The sequence below is a fragment of the Panulirus ornatus genome, chromosome 57 (assembly GCF_036320965.1).
Source record: "Panulirus ornatus isolate Po-2019 chromosome 57, ASM3632096v1, whole genome shotgun sequence".
NCBI classification, from domain to species: Eukaryota; Metazoa; Arthropoda; class Malacostraca; order Decapoda; family Palinuridae; genus Panulirus; species Panulirus ornatus.
The window spans coordinates 11,235,512-11,255,342 of record NC_092280.1 but is presented as its reverse complement, the minus strand read 5'-3'; the positions used below and the strand labels follow the sequence as shown (position 1 = coordinate 11,255,342).

Here is a 19,831-nt window from a genome sequence, read left to right as displayed (position 1 = left end):
TTACAACACTAAACACCCCATGTATACCAAATATTCCCTCAACTGCCACATTACTCACCTTTGCATTCAAATCACCCATCACTATAATCCGATCTTGTGCATCAAAACCACTAACACACTCATTCAGCTGCTCCCAAAACACTTGCCTCTCATAATCTTTCTTCTCATGCCCAGGTGCATATTCACCAATAATCATCCATCTCTCTCCATCAACTTTCAGTTTAAGCTATATCAATCTAGAGTTTAATTTCTTACACTCTATCACATGATCCCACAAATCCTGTTTCAGGAGTAGTGCTACTCCTTCCTTGCTCTTGAGTTTACTCCCAAGACATTCCCAAACCACTCTTCCCCTTTACCCTTGAGCTTCGTTTCACGCAGAGCCAAAACATCCACGTTCATTTCCTCAAACATACTACCTATCTCTCCTTTTTTCTCATCTTGGTTACATCCACACATATTTAGACACCCCAATCTTAGCCTTCGACGAGGATGAGCACTCCCCGCTTGACAAAGTATAAAAAAAAAAAAAAAAAAAAAAAAAAAATATATATATATATATATATATATATATATATATATATATATATATATATATATATATATATATATATATATATATATATTTTTTTTTTTTTTTTTTTTTGCTTTGTCGCTGTCTCCCGCGTTTGCGAGGTAGCGCAAGGAAACAGACGAAAGAAATGGCCCAACCCACCCCCATACACATGTATATACATACGTCCACACACGCAAAATATACATACCTACACAGCTTTCCATGGTTTACCCAGACGCTTCACATGCCCCGATTCAATCCACTGACAGCACGTCAACCCCGGTATACCACATCGCTCCAATTCACTCTATTCCTTGCGCTCCTCTAACCCTCCTGCATGTTCAGGCCCCGATCACACAAAATCTTTTTCACTCCATCTTTCCACCTCCAATTTGGTCTCCCTCTTCTCCTCGTTCCCCCCACCTCCGACACATATATCCTCTTGGTCAATCTTTCCTCACTCATTCTCTCCATGTGCCCAAACCATTTCAAAACACCCTCTTCTGCTCTCTCAACCACGCTCTTTTTATTTCCACACATCTCTCTTACCCTTACGTTACTTACTCGATCAAACCACCTCACACCAGGTTATTAGGTACAGTAGGGTTGAGGGTCAAGTCAATTGGGAGGTGAGTTTGAATGGAGAAAAACTGGAGGAAGTGAAGTGTTTTAGATATCTGGGAGTGGATCTGTCAGCGGATGGAACCATGGAAGCGGAAGTGGATCATAGGGTGGGGGAGGGGGCGAAAATTTTGGGAGCCTTGAAAAATGTGTGGAAGTCGAGAACATTATCCCGGAAAGCAAAAATGGGTATGTTTGAAGGAATAGTAGTTCCAACAATGTTGTATGGTTGCGAGGCGTGGGCTACGGATAGAGTTGTGCGCAGGAGAATGGATGTGCTGGAAATGAGATGTTTGAGGACAATGTGTGGTGTGAGGTGGTTTGATCGAGTATGTAACGTAAGGGTAAGAGAGATGTGTGGAAATAAAAAGAGCGTGATTGAGAGAGCAGAAGAGGGTGTTTTGAAATGGTTTGGGCACATGGAGAGAATGAGTGAGGAAAGATTGACCAAGAGGATATATGTGTCGGAGGTGGAGGGAACGAGGAGAAGAGGGAGACCAAATTGGAGGTGGAAAGATGGAGTGAAAAGATTTTGTGTGATCGGGGCCTGAACATGCAGGAGGGTGAAAGGAGGGCAAGGAATAGAGTGAATTGGAGCGATGTGGTATACAGGGGTTGACGTGCTGTCAGTGGATTGAATCATGGCATGTGAAGCGTCTGGGGTAAACCATGGAAAGCTGTGTAGGTATGTATATTTGCGTGTGTGGACGTATGTATATACATGTGTATGGGGGGGGTTGGGCCATTTCTTTCGTCTGTTTCCTTGCGCTACCTCGCAAACGCGGGAGATAGCGACAAAGAAAAAAAAAAAAAAATATATATATATATATATATATATATATATATATATATATATATATATATATATATATATATATATATATATATATATATATATATATATATATATATATATATATATATACTTAAGGATAGGAATCTGGATGTTTTGGCTTTGAGTCAGACGAAGCTCAAGGGTAAAGGGGAAGAGTGGTTTTGGACTGTCTTGGAGGTAAAGTCACGGGTTAGTGAGAGGACAAGAGCAAGGGAAGGAGTGGCACGACTCCAGAAACAGGAGTGGTGGGAGTATGTGATAGAGTATAATAAAGTAAACTCTATATTGATAAGGGAAAGTCAAAAGCTGAAGGAGAGAAATGGGTGATTATTAGTGAATGTGCATCTTGGCATGAGAATAAAGATCATGAGAGGCAAGCATTTTATGATCAGGGGAGTGAGTGTGCTTGTAATTTTGATGCACTAGACCGGGTTATAGTGACGGGTAATTTGAATGCAAAGGTGAGCAATATGGCAGGTGAGGGAATAATTGATTACATGGGATGTTCAGTGTTTAAATGAAATGGTGAAGAGCTTGTAGATTTATATACTGAAAAAGGATTGGTGATTGGGAATACCTGGTTTAAAAAGAGAGATATACATAAGTATACGTATGTAGATAGGAGAGATGGCCAGAGAACGTTATTGGATTACGTGTTATTTGATAGGCGCGCGAAAGAGAGAATTTTGGATGTTAATGGGCTGCGGAAGTACCAGGAGAGACTGAGTACAGAATGGAAAAAGGTGAGAACTAAAGACGTCAGTGGAGTGGGGGAGGAATGGGATGTACTTAGGGAAGCAGTGATGGCTTGCGCAAAAGATGCCCGTGGCATGAGAAGCGTGGGAAGTGGGCAGATTGGAAAGGGTAGTGAGAGGTGGAGTGAAGAAGTAAGATTATTCCTGAAAGGAAAGAGAGGGGCATTTGAACGATTTTTGCAGGGATATAATGCAAATGACTGGGAGACGTAAAAAAAGGAAAGAGGCAGGAGGTCAAGAGAAAGGTACTAGAGGTGAAAAAGAGGGCAAATGAGAGTTGGAGTGAGGGAGCATCATTAACGTTTAGGGAGAATTAAAAAATGTTCTGGAAAGGGTAAACAAAATGCGTAAGACAAGGGAACACATGGAAATTTCATTGAAGGGGGTTAATGGGGAGGTGATAACAAGTAGTGATGATGTGAGAAGGAGATGGAGTGAGTATTTTGAAGGTTTGTTGAATGTGTTTAATGATAAAGTGGCAGATATTGGGTGTTTTCGTCGAGGTGGGTTGGAAAGTGAGAGGGTTAGGGAAAATGATTTGGTAAACAGAGAAGAGGTAGTAAAAGCTTTGCGGCAGATGAAAGCCGGCAAGGCAGCGGGTATGGATGGTGTTGCAGTAGAATTTATTAAAAAAGGGCTGACTGTATTTTTTACTGGTTGCTAAGGTTATTTAATGCATGTATGTCTCATGGTGATGTGCTTGAGGATTGGCGGAATGCTTGCATAGTGTCATTGTACAAAGGCAAATGGGATAAAAGTGAGTGCTCAAATTTGCTTTTCTAAGTATTTCTCACATACATTCTTCAAAGCAAACACCTGATCCACACATCCTCTACCACTTCTGAAACCACACTGCTCTTCCCCAATCTGATGCTCTGTATATGTCTTCACGCTCTCAATCAATACCCTCCCATATAATTTACCAGGAATACTCAACAAACTTATACCTCTGTAATTTGAGCACTCACTCTTATCCCCTTTGCCCTTGTACAATGGCACTATGTACGCATTCCGCCAATCATCAGGCACCCCACCATGAGTCATACATACATTAAATAACCTTACCTACCAGTCAACAATACAGTCACCCACTTTTTTAATAAATTCCACTGCAATACCATTCAAACCCGCTGACTTACATATATATATATATGTATATATATAAATATATATGTATATATATATATATATATATATATATATATATATATATATATATATATATATATATATATATATATATATATATATATATATATATATATATATATATGTATATATATATATATATATATATATATATATATATATATATATATATATATATATATATATATATATATATATATATATATATATATATATATATATATATATATATATATATATATATATATATATTTTTTTTTTTTTTTTTTCTTTTTATACTTTGCCGCTGTCTCCCGCGTTTGCGAGGTAGCGCAAGGAAACAGACGAAAGAAATGGCCCAACCCCCCCCCATACACATGTACATACACACGTCCACACACGCAAATATACATACCTACACAGCTTTCCATGGTTTACCCCAGACGCTTCAAATGCCTTGATTCAATCCACTGACAGCACGTCAACCCCTATATACCACATCGCTCCAATTCACTCTATTCCTTGCCCTCCTTTCACCCTCCTGCATGTTCAGGCCCCGATCACACAAAATCCTTTTCACTCCATCTTTCCACCTCCAATTTGGTCTCCCTCTTCTCCTCGTTCCCTCCACCTCCGACACATATATCCTCTTGGTCAATCTTTCCTCACTCATTCTCTCCATGTGCCCAAACCATTTCAAAACACCCTCTTCTGCTCTCTCAACCACGCTCTTTTTATTTCCACACATCTCTCTTACCCTTACGTTACTTACTCGATCAAACCACCTCACACCACACATTGTCCTCAAACATCTCATTTCCAGCACATCCATCCTCCTGCGCACAACTCTATCCATAGCCCACGCCTCGCAACCATACAACATTGTTGGAACCACTATTCCTTCAAACATACCCATTTTTGCTTTCCGAGATAATGTTCTCGACTTCCACACATTTTTCAAGGCTCCCAAAATTTTCGCCCCCTCCCCCACCCTATGATCCACTTCCGCTTCCATGGTTCCATCCGCTGACAGATCCACTCCCAGATATCTAAAACACTTCACTTCCTCCAGTTTTTCTCCATTCAAACTCACCTCCCAATTGACTTGACCCTCAACCCTACTGTACCTAATAACCTTGCTCTTATTCACATTTACTCTTAACTTTCTTCTTCCACACACTTTACCAAACTCAGTCACCAGCTTCTGCAGTTTCTCACATGAATCAGCCACCAGCGCTGTATCATCAGCGAACAACAACTGACTCACTTCCCAAGCTCTCTCATCCCCAACAGACTTCATACTTGCCCCTCTTTCCAAAACTCTTGCATTTACCTCCCTAACAACCCCATCCATAAACAAATTAAACAACCATGGAGACATCACACACCCCTGCCGCAAACCTACATTCACTGAGAACCAATCACTTTCCTCTCTTCCTACACGTACACATGCCTTACATCCTCGATAAAAACTTTTCACTGCTTCTAACAACTTGCCTCCCACACCATATATTCTTAATACCTTCCACAGAGCATCTCTATCAACTCTATCATATGCCTTCTCCAGATCCATAAATGCTACATACAAATCCATTTGCTTTTCTAAGTATTTCTCACATACATTCTTCAAAGCAAACACCTGATTCACACATCCTCTACCACTTCTGAAACCGCACTGCTCTTCCCCAATCTGATGCTCTGTACATGTCTTCACCCTCTCAATCAATACCCTCCCATATAATTTACCAGGAATACTCAACAAACTTATACCTCTGTAATTTGAGCACTCACTCTTATCCCCTTTGCCTTTGTACAATGGCACTATGCACGCATTCCGCCAATCCTCAGGCACCTCACCATGAGTCATACATACATTAAATAACCTTACCAACCAGTCAACAATACAGTCATCCCCTTTTTTAATAAATTCCACTGCAATACCATCCAAACCTGCTGCCTTGCCGGCTTTCATCTTCCGCAAAGCTTTTACTACCTCTTCTCTGTTTACCAAATCATTTTCCCTAACCCTCTCACTTTGCACACCACCTCGACCAGAACACCCTATATCTGCCACTCTGTCATCAGACACATTCAACAAACCTTCAAAATACTCATTCCATCTCCTTCTCACATCACCACTACTTGTTATCACCTCCCCATTTATGCCCTTCACTGAAGTTCCCATTTGCTCCCTTGTCTTACGCACCCTATTTACCTCCTTCCAGAACATCTTTTTATTCTCCCGAAAATTTACTGATAGTCTCTCACCCCAACTCTCATTTGCCCTTTTTTTCACCTCTTGCACCTTTCTCTTGACCTCCTGTCTCTTTCCTTTATACTTCTCCCACTCAATTGTATTTTTTCCCTGCAAAAATCGTCCAAATGCCTCTCTCTTCTCTTTCACTAATACTCTTACTTCTTCATCCCACCACTCACTACCCTTTCTAAACAGCCCACCTCCCACTCTTCTCATGCCACAAGCATCTTTTGCGCAATCCATCACTGATTCCCTAAATACATCCCATTCCTCCCCCACTCCCCTTACTTCCATTGTTCTCACCTTTTTCCATTCTGTACACAGTCTCTCCTGGTTCTTCCCCACACAGGTCTCCTTCCCAAGCTCACTTACTCTCACCACCTTCTTCTCCCCAACATTCACTCCTCTTTTCTGAAAACCCATACTAATCTTCAACTTAGCCTCCACAAGATAATGATCAGACATCCCTCCAGTTGCACCTCTCAGCACATTAACATCCAAAAGTCTCTCTTTCGCACGCCTGTCAATTAACACGTAATCCAATAACGCTCTCTGGCCATCTCTCCTACTTACATAAGTATACTTATGTATATCTCGCTTTTTAAACCAGGTATTCCCAATCATCAGTCCTTTTTCAGCACATAAATCTACAAGCTCTTCACCATTTCCATTTACAACACTGAACACCCCATGCATACCAATTATTCCCTCAACTGCCATATTACTCACCTTTGCATTCAAATCACCCATCACTATAACCCGGTCTCGTGCATCAAAACCGCTAACACACTCATTCAGCTGCTCCCAAAACACTTGCCTCTCATGATCTTTCTTCTCATGCCCAGGTGCATATGCACCAATAATCACCCACCTCTCTCCATCAACTTTCAATTTTACCCATATTAATCGAGAATTTACTTTCTTACATTCTGTCACATACTCCCACAACTCCTGTTTCAGGAGTATTGCTACTCCTTCCCTTGCTCTTGTCCTCTCACTAACCCCTGACTTCACTCCCCAGACATTTCCAAACCACTCTTCCCCTTTACCCTTGAGCTTCGTTTCACTCAGAGCCAAAACATCCAGGTTCCTTTCCTCAAACATACTACCTATCTCTCCTTTTTTCACATCTTGGTTACATCCACACACATTTAGGCACCCCACTCTGAGCCTTCGAGGAGGATGATCACTCCCCGCGTGACTCCTTCTTCTGTTTCCCATTTTAGAAAGTTAATACAAGGAGGGGAGGATTTCCGGCCCCCCGCTCCCGTCCCCTCTAGTCGCTTTCTACGACACGCGAGGAATACGTGGGAAGTATTCTTTCACCCCTATATATATATATATATATATATATATATATATATATCACACAAAATCTTTTTCACTCCACCTTTCCACCTCCAATTTGGTCTCCCTCTTCTCCTTGTTCCCTCCACCTCCGACACATATATCCTCTTGGTCAATCTTTCCTCACTCATCCTCTCTATGTGCCCAAACCACTTCAAAACACCCTCTTCTGCTCTCTCAACCACGCTCTTTTTATTTCCACACATCTCTCTTACCCTTACAATACTCACCCGATCAAACCACCTCACACCACACATTGTCCTCAAACATCTCATTTCCAGCACATCCATTCTCCTGCGCACAACTCTATCTATAGCCCACGCCTCGCAACCATACAACATTGTTGGAACCACTATTCCTTCAAACATACCCATTTTTGCTTTCCGAGATAATGTTCTCGACTTCCACACATTCTTCAAGGCCCCCAGGATTTTCGCCCCCTCCCCCACCCTATCATCCACTTCCGCTTCCATGGTTCCATCCGCTGCCAGATCCACTCCCAGATATCTAAAACACTTCACTTCCTCCAGTTTTTCTCCATTCAAACTCACCTCCCAATTGACTTGACCCTCAACCCAACTGTACCTAATAACCTTGCTCTTATTCACATTTACTCTTAACTTTCTTCTTCCACACACTTTTCCAAACTCAGTCACCAGCTTCTGCAGTTTCTCACATGAATCAGCCACCAGCGCTGTATCATCAGCGAACAACAACTGACTCACTTCCCAAGCTCTCTCATCCCCAACAGACTTCATACTTGCCCCTCTTTCTAAAACTCTTGCATTTACCTCCCTAACAACCCCATCCATAAACAAATTAAACAACCATGGAGACATCACACACCCCTGCCGCAAACCTACATTCACTGAGAACCAATCACTTTCCTCTCTTCCTACACGTACATATGCCTTACATCCTCGATAAAAACTTTTCACTGCTTCTAACAACTTTCCTCCCACACCATATATTCTTAATACCTTCCACAGAGCATCTCTATCAACTCTATCATATGCCTTCTCCAGATCCATAAATGCTACATACAAATCCATTTGCTTTTCTAAGTATTTCTCACATACATTCTTCAAAGCAAACACCTGATCCACACATCCTCTACCACTTCTGAAACCACACTGCTCTTCCCCAATCTGATGCTCTGTACATGCCTTCACCCTCTCAATCAATACTCTCCCATATAATTTACCAGGAATACTCAACAAACTTTTTTTTTTTTTTTTTTTTTTTTTTTTTTATACTTTGTCGCTGTCTCCCGCGTTTGCGAGGTAGCGCAAGGAAACAGACGAAAGAAATGGCCCAACCCCCCCCCCATACACATGTACATACACACGTCCACACACGCAAATATACATACCTACACAGCTTTCCATGGTTTACCCCAGACGCTTCACATGCCTTGCTTCAATCCACTGACAGCACGTCAACCCCTGTATACCACATGACTCCAATTCACTCTATTTCTTGCCCTCCTTTCACCCTCCTGCATGTTCAGGCCCCAATCACACAAAATCTTTTTCACTCCATCTTTCCACCTCCAATTTGGTCTCCCTCTTCTCCTCGTTCCCTCCACCTCCGACACATATATCCTCTTGGTCAATCTCTCCTCACTCATTCTCTCCATGTGCCCAAACCATTTCAAAACACCCTCTTCTGCTCTCTCAACCACGCTCTTTTTATTTCCACACATCTCTCTTACCCTTACGTTACTTACTCGATCAAACCACCTCACACCACACATTGTCCTCAAACATCTCATTTCCAGCACATCCATCCTCCTGCGCACATCTCTATCCATAGCCCACGCCTCGCAACCATACAACATTGTTGGAACCACTATTCCCTCAAACATACCCATTTTTGCTTTCCGAGATAATGTTCTCGACTTCCACACATTTTTCAAGGCTCCCAAAATTTTCGCCCCCTCCCCCACCCTATGATCCACTTCCGCTTCCATGGTTCCATCCGCTGACAGATCCACTCCCAGATATCTAAAACACTTCACTTCCTCCAGTTTTTCTCCATTCAAACTCACCTCCCAATTGACTTGACCCTCACCCCTACTGTACCTAATAACCTTGCTCTTATTCACATTTACTCTCAACTTTCTTCTTCCACACACTTTACCAAACTCAGTCACCAGCTTCTGCAGTTTCTCACATGAATCAGCCACCAGCGCTGTATCATCAGCGAACAACAACTGACTCACTTCCCAAGCTCTCTCATCCCCAACAGACTTCATACTTGCCCCTCTTTCCAGGACTCTTGCATTTACCTCCCTTACAACCCCATCCATAAACAAATTAAACAACCATGGAGACATCACACACCCCTTCCGCAAACCTACATTCACTGAGAACCAATCACTTTCCTCTCTTCCTACACGTACACATGCCTTACATCCTCGATAAAAACTTTTCACTGCTTCTAACAACTTGCCTCCCACACCATATATTCTTAATACCTTCCACAGAGCATCTCTATCAACTCTATCATATGCCTTCTCCAGATCCATAAATGCTACATACAAATCCATTTGCTTTTCTAAGTATTTCTCACATACATTCTTCAAAGCAAACACCTGATCCACACATCCTCTACCACTTCTGAAACCGCACTGCTCTTCCCCAATCTGATGCTCTGTACATGCCTTCACCCTCTCAATCAATACCCTCCCATATAATTTACCAGGAATACTCAACAAACTTATACCTCTGTAATTTGAGCACTCACTCTTATCCCCATTGCCTTTGTACAATGGCACTATGCACGCATTCCGCCAATCCTCAGGCACCTCACCTTGAGTCATACATACATTAAATAACCTTACCAACCAGTCAACAATACAGTCACCCCCTTTCTTAATAAATTCCACTGCAATACCATCCAAACCTGCTGCCTTGCCGGCTTTCATCTTCCGCAAAGCTTTTACTACCTCTTCTCTGTTTACCAAATCATTTTCCCTAACCCTCTCACTTTGCACACCACCTCGACCAAAACACCCTATATCTGCCACTCTGTCATCAGACACATTCAACAAACCTTCAAAATACTCATTCCATCTCCTTCTCACATCACCGCTACTTGTTATCACCTCCCCATTTACGCCCTTCACTGAAGTTCCCATTTGCTCCCTTGTCTTATGCACCCTATTTACCTCCTTCCAGAACATCTTTTTATTCTCCCTAAAATTTACTGATAGTCTCTCACCCCAACTCTCATTTGCCCTTTTTTTCACCTCTTGCACCTTTCTCTTGACCTCCTGTCTCTTTCTTTTATACTTCTCCCACTCAATTGCATTTTTTCCCTGCAAACATCGTCCAAATGCCTCTCTCTTCTCTTTCACTAATACTCTTACTTCTTCATCCCACCACTCACTACCCTTTCTAAACAGCCCACCTCCCACTCTTCTCATGCCACAAGCATCTTTTGCGCAATCCATCACTGATTCCCTAAATACATCCCATTCCTCCCCCACTCCCCTTACTTCCATTGTTCTCACCTTTTTCCATTCTGTACACAGTCTCTCCTGGTACTTCCCCACACAGGTCTCCTTCCCAAGCTCACTTACTCTCACCACCTTCTTCACCCCAACATTCACTCCTCTTTTCTGAAAACCCATACTAATCTTCACCTTAGCCTCCACAAGATAATGATCAGACATCCCTCCAGTTGCACCTCTCAGCACATTAACATCCAAAAGTCTCTCTTTCGCACGCCTGTCAATTAACACGTAATCCAATAACGCTCTCTGGCCATCTCTCCTACTTACATAAGTATACTTATGTATATCTCGCTTTTTAAACCAGGTATTCCCAATCATCAGTCCTTTTTCAGCACAAACTTATACCTCTGTAATTTGAGCACTCACTCTTATCCCCTTTGCCTTTGTACAATGGCACTATGCACGCATTCCGCCAATCCTCAGGCACCTCACCATGAGTCATACATACATTAAATAACCTTACCAACCAGTCAACAATACAGTCACCCCCTTTTTTAATAAATTCCACTGCAATACCATCCAAACCTGCTGCCTTGCCGGCTTTCATCTTCCGCAAAGCTTTCACTACCTCTTCTCTGTTTACCAAATCATTTTCCCTAACCCTCTCACTTTGCACACCACCTCGACCAAAACACCCTATATCTGCCACTCTATCATCAAACACATTCAACAAACCTTCAAAATACTCACTCCATCTCCTTCTCACATCACCACTACTTGTTATCACCTCCCCACTTGCGCCCTTCACCGAAGTTCCCATTTGCTCCCTTGTCTTACGCACTTTATTTACCTCCTTCCAGAACATCTTTTTATTCTCCCTAAAATTTAATGATACTCTCTCACCCCAACTCTCATTTGCCCTTTTTTCACCTCTTGCACCTTTCTCTTGACCTCCTGTCTCTTTCTTTTATACATCTCCCACTCAATTGCATTTTTTCCCTGCAAAAATCGTCCAAATGCCTCTCTCTTCTCTTTCACTAATACTCTTACTTCTTCATCCCACCACTCACTACAATTTCTAATCAACCCACCTCCCACTCTTCTCATGCCACAAGCATCTTTTGCGCAATCCATCACTGATTCCCTAAATACATCCCATTCCTCCCCCACTCCCCTTACTTCCATTGTTCTCACCTTTTTCCATTCTGTACTCAGTCTCTCCTGGTACTTCCTCACACAGGTCTCCTTCTCAAGCTCACTTACTCTCACCACCCTCTTCACCCCAACATTCACTCTTCTTTTCTGAAAACCCATACAAATCTTCACCTTAGCCTCCACAAGATAATGATCAGACATCCCTCCAGTTGCACCTCTCAGCACATTAACATCCAAAAGTCTCTCTTTCGCATGCCTGTCAATTAACACGTAATCCAATAACGCTCTCTGGCCATCTCTCCTACTTACATAAGTATACTTATGTATATCTCGCTTTTTAAACCAGGTATTCCCAATCATCAGTCCTTTTTCAGCACATAAATCTACAAGCTCTTCACCATTTCCATTTACAACACTGAACACCCCATGTATACCAATTATTCCCTCAACTGCCACATTACTCACCTTTGCATTCAAATCACCCATCACTATGACCCGGTCTCGTGCATCAAAACCACTAACACACTTATTCAGCTGCTCCCAAAACACTTGCCTCTCTTGATCTTTCTTCTCATGCCCAGGTGCATATGCACCAATAATCACCCACCTCTCTCCATCAACTTTCAGTTTTACCCATATTAATCGAGAATTTACTTTCTTACACTCTATAACATACTCCCACAACTCCTGTTTCAGGAGTATTGCTACTCCTTCCCGTACTCTAGTCCTCTCACTAACCCCTGACTTTACTCCCCAGACATTCCCAAACCACTCTTTCCCTTTACCCTTGAGCTTCGTTTCACTCAGAGCCAAAACATCCAGGTTCCTTTCCTCAAACATACTACCTATCTCTCCTTTTTTCACATCTTGGTTACATCCACACACATTTAGGCACCCCACTCTGAGCCTTCGAGGAGGATGAGCACTCCCCGCGTGACTCCTTCTTCTGTTTCCCATTTTAGAAAGTTAATACAAGGAGGGGAGGATTTCTGGCCTCCCGCTCCCGTCCCCTCTAGTCGCTTTCTACGACACGCGAGGAATACGTGGGAAGTATTCTTTCACCCCTATCCCCAGGGATAATATACATATATATATATATATATATATATACATATACACATACACACACATACACATACATACGCACATATACACACACACACACACATACATATATATACATATGAGAAATGTAAGAAACAATTTAGAAAACTGAAACTTCTAGCTTGAAATGATTGAAAAAAAAAGAATGTCACATAATGGTTCAACCTCTGGCTATGGAAAAACGGAAATGTATAATTTATTTATATATATATTTATTTATATATATATATATATATATATATATATATATATATATATATATATATATATATATATATATATATATATATATATATATATATATATATATATATATATATATATATATATATATATATATATATATATATATATATATATATATATATATATATATATATATATATATATATATATATATATATATATATATATATATATATATATAAATATATATATATATATATATATATATATATATATATATATATATATATATATATATATATATATATATATATATATATATATATATATATATATATATATATATATATATATATCCCTTGGGATAGTAGAAAAAGAATACTTCCCACGCATTCCTCGCTTGTCGTAGAAGGCGACTAAACGGGATGGGAGCGAGGGGGCTGGAAACCCTTCCCTCCTTGTAATTTAACTTTCTAAAAGAGAAAAGAGAAGAAGGAATCATGCGCGGAGTGCTCGTTCTCCTCGAAGTCTCAGATTGGGGTGTCTAATTGTGTGTGGATTTAACCAAGATTAGAAAAAAAAAGGAGAGATAGGTAGTATGTTTGAGGAGAGGAATCTGGATGTCTTGGCTCTGAGTGAAACAAAGCTCAATGGTAAAGGGGAAGAGTGGTATGGGAATGTCTTTGATGTAAACTTTGGGGTTAGTGAGAGGACAAGAGCAAGGGAAGGAGTTGCACTACTCCTGAAACAGGTGTGGTGGGAGTATGTGATAGAATGTGAGAAAGTAAACTCTAGATTGATAGGGGTAAACCTGAAAGTGGAATAGAGAGATGGTTGATTATTGGTGCAAATGCATTTGAGCATGAGAAGAAAGATCATGAGAGGCATGTGTTTTGGGAGCACGTGAATAAGTGTGTTTGTAGTTTTGATGCACGAGACCTGGTTATAGTGGTGGGTGATTTGACTGCAAGAGTGAGTAATGTGGCAGTCGAGGGAATAACAGGTGTACATTGGTGTTCAGTGTTGCAAATGGAAATGGTGAAGAGCTTGTGAATTTATGTGCTGAAAAAGGACTGGTGATTGGATATACTTTGTTTAAAAAGAGAGATATACACAAGTATACGTACGTAAGTAGGAGAGATGACCAGAGAGCGTTATTGGATTACGTGTTAATTGATAGGCGCGGAAAGAGAGACTTTTGGATGTTAATGTGGTGAGAGGTGCAACTAGAGAGATGTCAGATCATTATCTTGTAGAGGCAAAGGTGAAGATTTGTAGAGGTTTTAATAAAAGAAGAGAGAATGTTGGGGGTGAAGGGAGTGGTGAGAGTAAGTGAGCTTGGGAAGGAGACTTGTGTGAGGATGTACTAGGAGAGACTGAGTACAGAATGGAAAAAGGTTAGAACAAAGTACGTAAGGGGAGTGGGGGAGGAATTTTTTTTTATATTGGGAAGCAGTGATGGCTTGCGCAATTGATGCTTGTGGCATGAGAAGCGTGGGAGGAGGGCAAATTTAAAAGGATAGTGAGTGATGAGAGGAACAAGTAAGATTATTAGTGGAAGAGAAGAGAGAGGAATTAGGACGATTTTTTCATGTAAATAATGCAAGTGACTGGGAGATGTGTAAAAGAAAGAGGCAGGAGGTCAAGAGAAAGGTGCAAGAGGTGAAAAGAATGGCAAATAAGAGTTGCTTTGAGAGACTTTCATTAAATCTTGGGGAGAATAAAATGATGTATTGGAAGGAGGTAAAGTGCCTAAGACAAGGGAACAAATGGGAACTTCAGTGAACGGGGGCTAATGGGAGGTGATAAAAAGGAGTGGTGATGTGAGGAGATGTAGTGAGTATTGTGAATGTCTGTTGAATGTGTTTGATGATAGAGTGGCAGATATAGGGTGTTTTGGTCGAGGTGGTGTGGAATGTGAGAGGGTTAGGGAAAATGATTTGGTAAACAGAGAGAAGGTAGAAAAAGCTTTGCGAAACATGAAAGCCTGCAAGGCAGCGGGTTTGGATGGTATTGCAGTGGAATTTATATAAAAAGGGGGTGACTGTATTGTTGAGTGGTTGGTAAGGTTATCTAATGTGTGTATGACTTATGGTAAGGTGAATGAGGATTGGGGGAATGCTTGCTTAGTGTCATTGTACAAAGGCAAAGGGGATAAAAGTAAGTGCTCAAATTAAAGTGGCGTAAGTTTGTTGAGTATTCCTGAGAGATTTTATGGGAGAGTATTGATTGAGAAAGTGAAGGTATGTACAGAGCATCAGACTGGGGAAGAGCAGTGTGGTTTCAGAAGTGGTAGAGGATGTGTGGATCAGGTGTTTGCTTTGAAGAATGTATGTGAGAAATACTTAGAAAAGCAAACGGATTTGAATATAGCATTTATGTACCTGGAAGAGGCATATGGTAGAGTTGATAGAGATGCTCTGTGGAAGGTATGAATAATATATGGTGCGGGAGGTAAGTTGTTAGAAGGTGTGAAAAGTTTTTATCGAGGATGTAAGGCATGTGTACGTGTAGGAAGAGGAAAGTGATTGGTTCTCAGTGATTGTAAGTTTTCGGCAGGGGTGTGTGATGTCTCCATGGTTGTGTAATTTGTTTATGGATGGGGTTGTGAGGGAGGTAAATGCAAGAATTTTAGAAAGAGGGGCAAGTATGCAGTCTGTTGTGCTTGAGAGAGCCTCGGAAGTGAGTCAGTTGTTGTTCGCTGATGATACAGCGCTGGTGGCTGATTCGTGTTAGAAACTGCAGAAGCTGGTGACTGAGTTTGGTAAAGTGTGTGAAAGAAGAAAGCTGAGAGTAAATTTGATTAAGAGCAAGGTTACTAGGTTTGAGAGATAAATCAACTGGGAGGTAAGTTTGAATGGAGAAAAACTGGAGGAAGTGAAGTGTTTTAGATATCTGGGAGTGGTTTTGGCAGCGGATGGAACCATGGAAGCGGAAGGGGGGAGGGGCGAAAGTTCTGGGAGCGTTGAAGAATGTGTGGAAGTCGAGAACATTATCTCGGAAAGCAAAAATGGGTATATTTGAAGGAATATTGGTTTCAACAATGTTATATGGTTGCGAGGCGTGGGCTATAGATAGAGTTGTGCCGAAGAGTGTGGATGCACTGGAAATGAGATGTTTGCGGACAGTATGTGGTTTGAGATGGTTTGATCGAGTAAGTGATAATAGGGTAAGAGACATGTGTGGTAATAAAAAGAGTGTGGTTGAGAGAGAAGAAGAGGGTGTTTTTAAATGGTTTGGTCATATGGAGAGAATGAGTGAGGAAAGATTGACCAAGTGGATATATGTGTCAGAGGTGGAGGGAACGAGGAGAAGTGGTTGACCAAATTGGAGGTGGAAAGATGGAGTGAAAGAGATTTTGAATGATCGGGGTCTGAACATGCAGAGGGGTGAATGGCATACAAGGAATAGAGTGAATTGGAACGATGTTGTATACCGGGGTCGACGCGCTGTCAATGGATTGAATCAGGGTATGTGAAGCGTCTGGGGTAAACCATGGAAAGATCTGTGGGGCCTGGATGTGGAAAGGGAGCTGCGGTTTCGGTTCATTATTACATTAAAGCTAGAGACTGAGTGTTAACGAATCTGGCCTGCCTTTTCCTAGCGCTTCCTCGCGCATATGCGGGGGGAGGGGTCTGTTATTTCATGTGTGTCGGGGTGGCGATGGGAATGAATAAAGGTAGAGAGTATTCGTTATGTACATGTGTATACATGTATATGTCTCTTTGTGTATGTGTATGTATACGTTGAGATGTATAGGTATGTATATTTGCGTGTGTGGACGTGTATGTATATACATGTGTATGTGGGTGGGTTGGGACATCCTTTCGTCTGTTTTCCTTGCGCTATCTCGCTAACGCGGGAGACAGCGATAAAGTAAAATGAAATAAAGTAAGAAAATAATATATATAAATATATATCCCTGGGGATAGGGGAGAAAGAATACTTCCCACGTATTCCCTGCGTGTCGTAGAAGGCGACTAAAAGGGAAGGGAGCGGGGGGGCTGGAAATCCTCCCCTCTCTTTTTTTTTTTTTTTTCCCCAAAGGAAGGAACAGAGAACGGGGCTGGATGAGGTAGTTTCCTCAGAGGCCCAGTCCTCTGTTCTTAACGCTACCTCGCTGACGCGGGAAATGGCGAATAGTATGAAAGAAAGAAAGAAAGAATATATATATATATATATATATATATATATATATATATATATATATATATATATATATATATATATATATATATACATATATATATACATATATATATATATATTATCCCTGGGGATAGGGGAATAGAATACTTCCCACGTATTCCCTGCGTGTCGTAGAAGGCGACTAAAAGGGGAGGGAGCGGGGGGCTGGAAATCCTCCCCTCTCAATTTTTTTTAATTTTCCAAAAGAAGGAACAGAGAAGGGGGCCAGGTGAGGATATTCCCTCAGTGGCCCAGTTCTCTGTTCTTAACGCTACCTCGCTAACGCGGGAAATGGCGAATGGTTTGAAAAAAAAAAAAATATATATATATACATATATATATATATATATATATATATATATATATATATATATATATATATATATATATATATATATATATATATATATATATATATATATATATATATTTTTTTTTTTTTTCATACGATGCGCCATTTCCCGCATTTGCGAGGTAGCATTAAGAACAGAGGACTGGGCCTTAGAGGGAAAATCCTCACCTGGCCCCCTTCTCTGTTCCTTCTTTTGGAAAATTAAAAAAAAACGAGAGGGGAGGATTTCCAGCCACCCGCTCCCTCCCCTTTTAGTCGCCTTCTACGACACGCAGGGAATACGTGGGAAGTATATATATATATATATATATATATATATATATATATATATATATATATATATATATATATATATATATATATATATACATATATATATGTATATATATGTATATATATATATATACATATATATATATATATATATATATATATATATATATATATATATATATATATATATATCTTTTTTCTTCTTTCGTACTATTCGCCATTTCCCGCATTAGCGAGGTAGCGTTATCAACAGAGGACTGGGCCTTAGAGGGAATATCCTCACCTGGCCCCCTTCTCTGTTCCTTCTTTTGGAAAATTAAAAAAAAAACGAGAGGGGAGGATTTCCAGCCACCCGCTCCCTTCCCTTTTAGTCGCCTTCTACGACACGCAGGGAATACGTGGGAAGTATTCTTTCTCCCCTATCCCCAGGGATAATATATATATATATATATATATATATATATATATATATATATATATATATATATATATATATATATATATATATATGTATATATATTTTTTTTTTTATACTATTCGCTTTCCCGCGATAGCGAGGTAGCGTTAAGAACAGAGGACTGGGCCTTGGAGGGAATATCCTCACCTGGACCTCTTCTCTGTTCCTTCTTTTGGAAAATTAAAAAAAAAAAAAAACGAGAGGGGAGGATTTCCAGCCCCCCGCTCCCTTCCCTTTTAGTCGCCTTCTACGACACGCAGGGAATACGTGGGAGGTATTCTTTCTCCCCTATCCCGAGGGAATATATATATATATATATATATATATATATATATATATATATATATATATATATATATATATATATATATATATATATATATATAATGATATATATATATAATATATATATATATATATATATATATATATATATATATATATATATATATATATATATATATATATATATATATATATATATATATATATATATATATATATATATATATTTCTTATCAATTAATTCGTATAATGCTTGTATATACTATCTCTAATGTAGCAAATTCATATTGTTTCCTTGTATCCCACTGTAGATGGACCATCGGAAGCAGAAGTGCGTGACGGTAGCAAGAACGGTGGGAACCTTGGCAATGTCATGAGTGGCGGCGGGAGTACAGGCGGTAAGAACAAATACTTGAGCATGTTGTCCATGCCGTCTCTCGTCCCAGCCACCTTGGGAACAATGGTGGGGCTCATCTTAATCATCATTGTACTCATTCTGCTTATTACTTTGCGAACTCGCATTCCCCATCACCTGCAGGCCCAGCAGGACATCCCTTGTCAAGAGATCGAGGCTGAGGGCACTTCACAACACAACTACAGGTCTCCCAGCATCAGCAATCATATCAGCTGCCTCGAGAGGGACATGCAGGTGGGTACACTTCATGCAACAGGGTAGGTTTTGGATGTTTCAAAGTTTAGGATCAAATAGGGAACCCATAGAAAAGGTGTATATGAGACAGACATATAACGGGGGTTTTGATGGTCTCCTGGTATCGGCAAAAGGATCCCATGTTCTAAATTTATATACATTCACCTCTTCCTACGTCAAGTAAATCAGCAGGAAAGTACCTATGAAGAAGTTATGATTATGG

The 19,831-nt window shown here is 40.4% G+C and overlaps 1 protein-coding gene across 1 annotated transcript in view; it reads left to right on the top strand.

Moving 5' to 3' along the window:
- Positions 1 to 19,831, top strand: part of LOC139766176 (uncharacterized) — a 279,620-nt gene that overhangs the window by 50,307 nt on the left and 209,482 nt on the right. Inside the window, exon 3 of the mRNA XM_071694447.1 lies at positions 19,271 to 19,608. Coding sequence (XP_071550548.1) covers positions 19,271 to 19,608 — 338 coding nt within the window. The remainder of the gene's footprint in view (positions 1 to 19,270; positions 19,609 to 19,831) is intronic.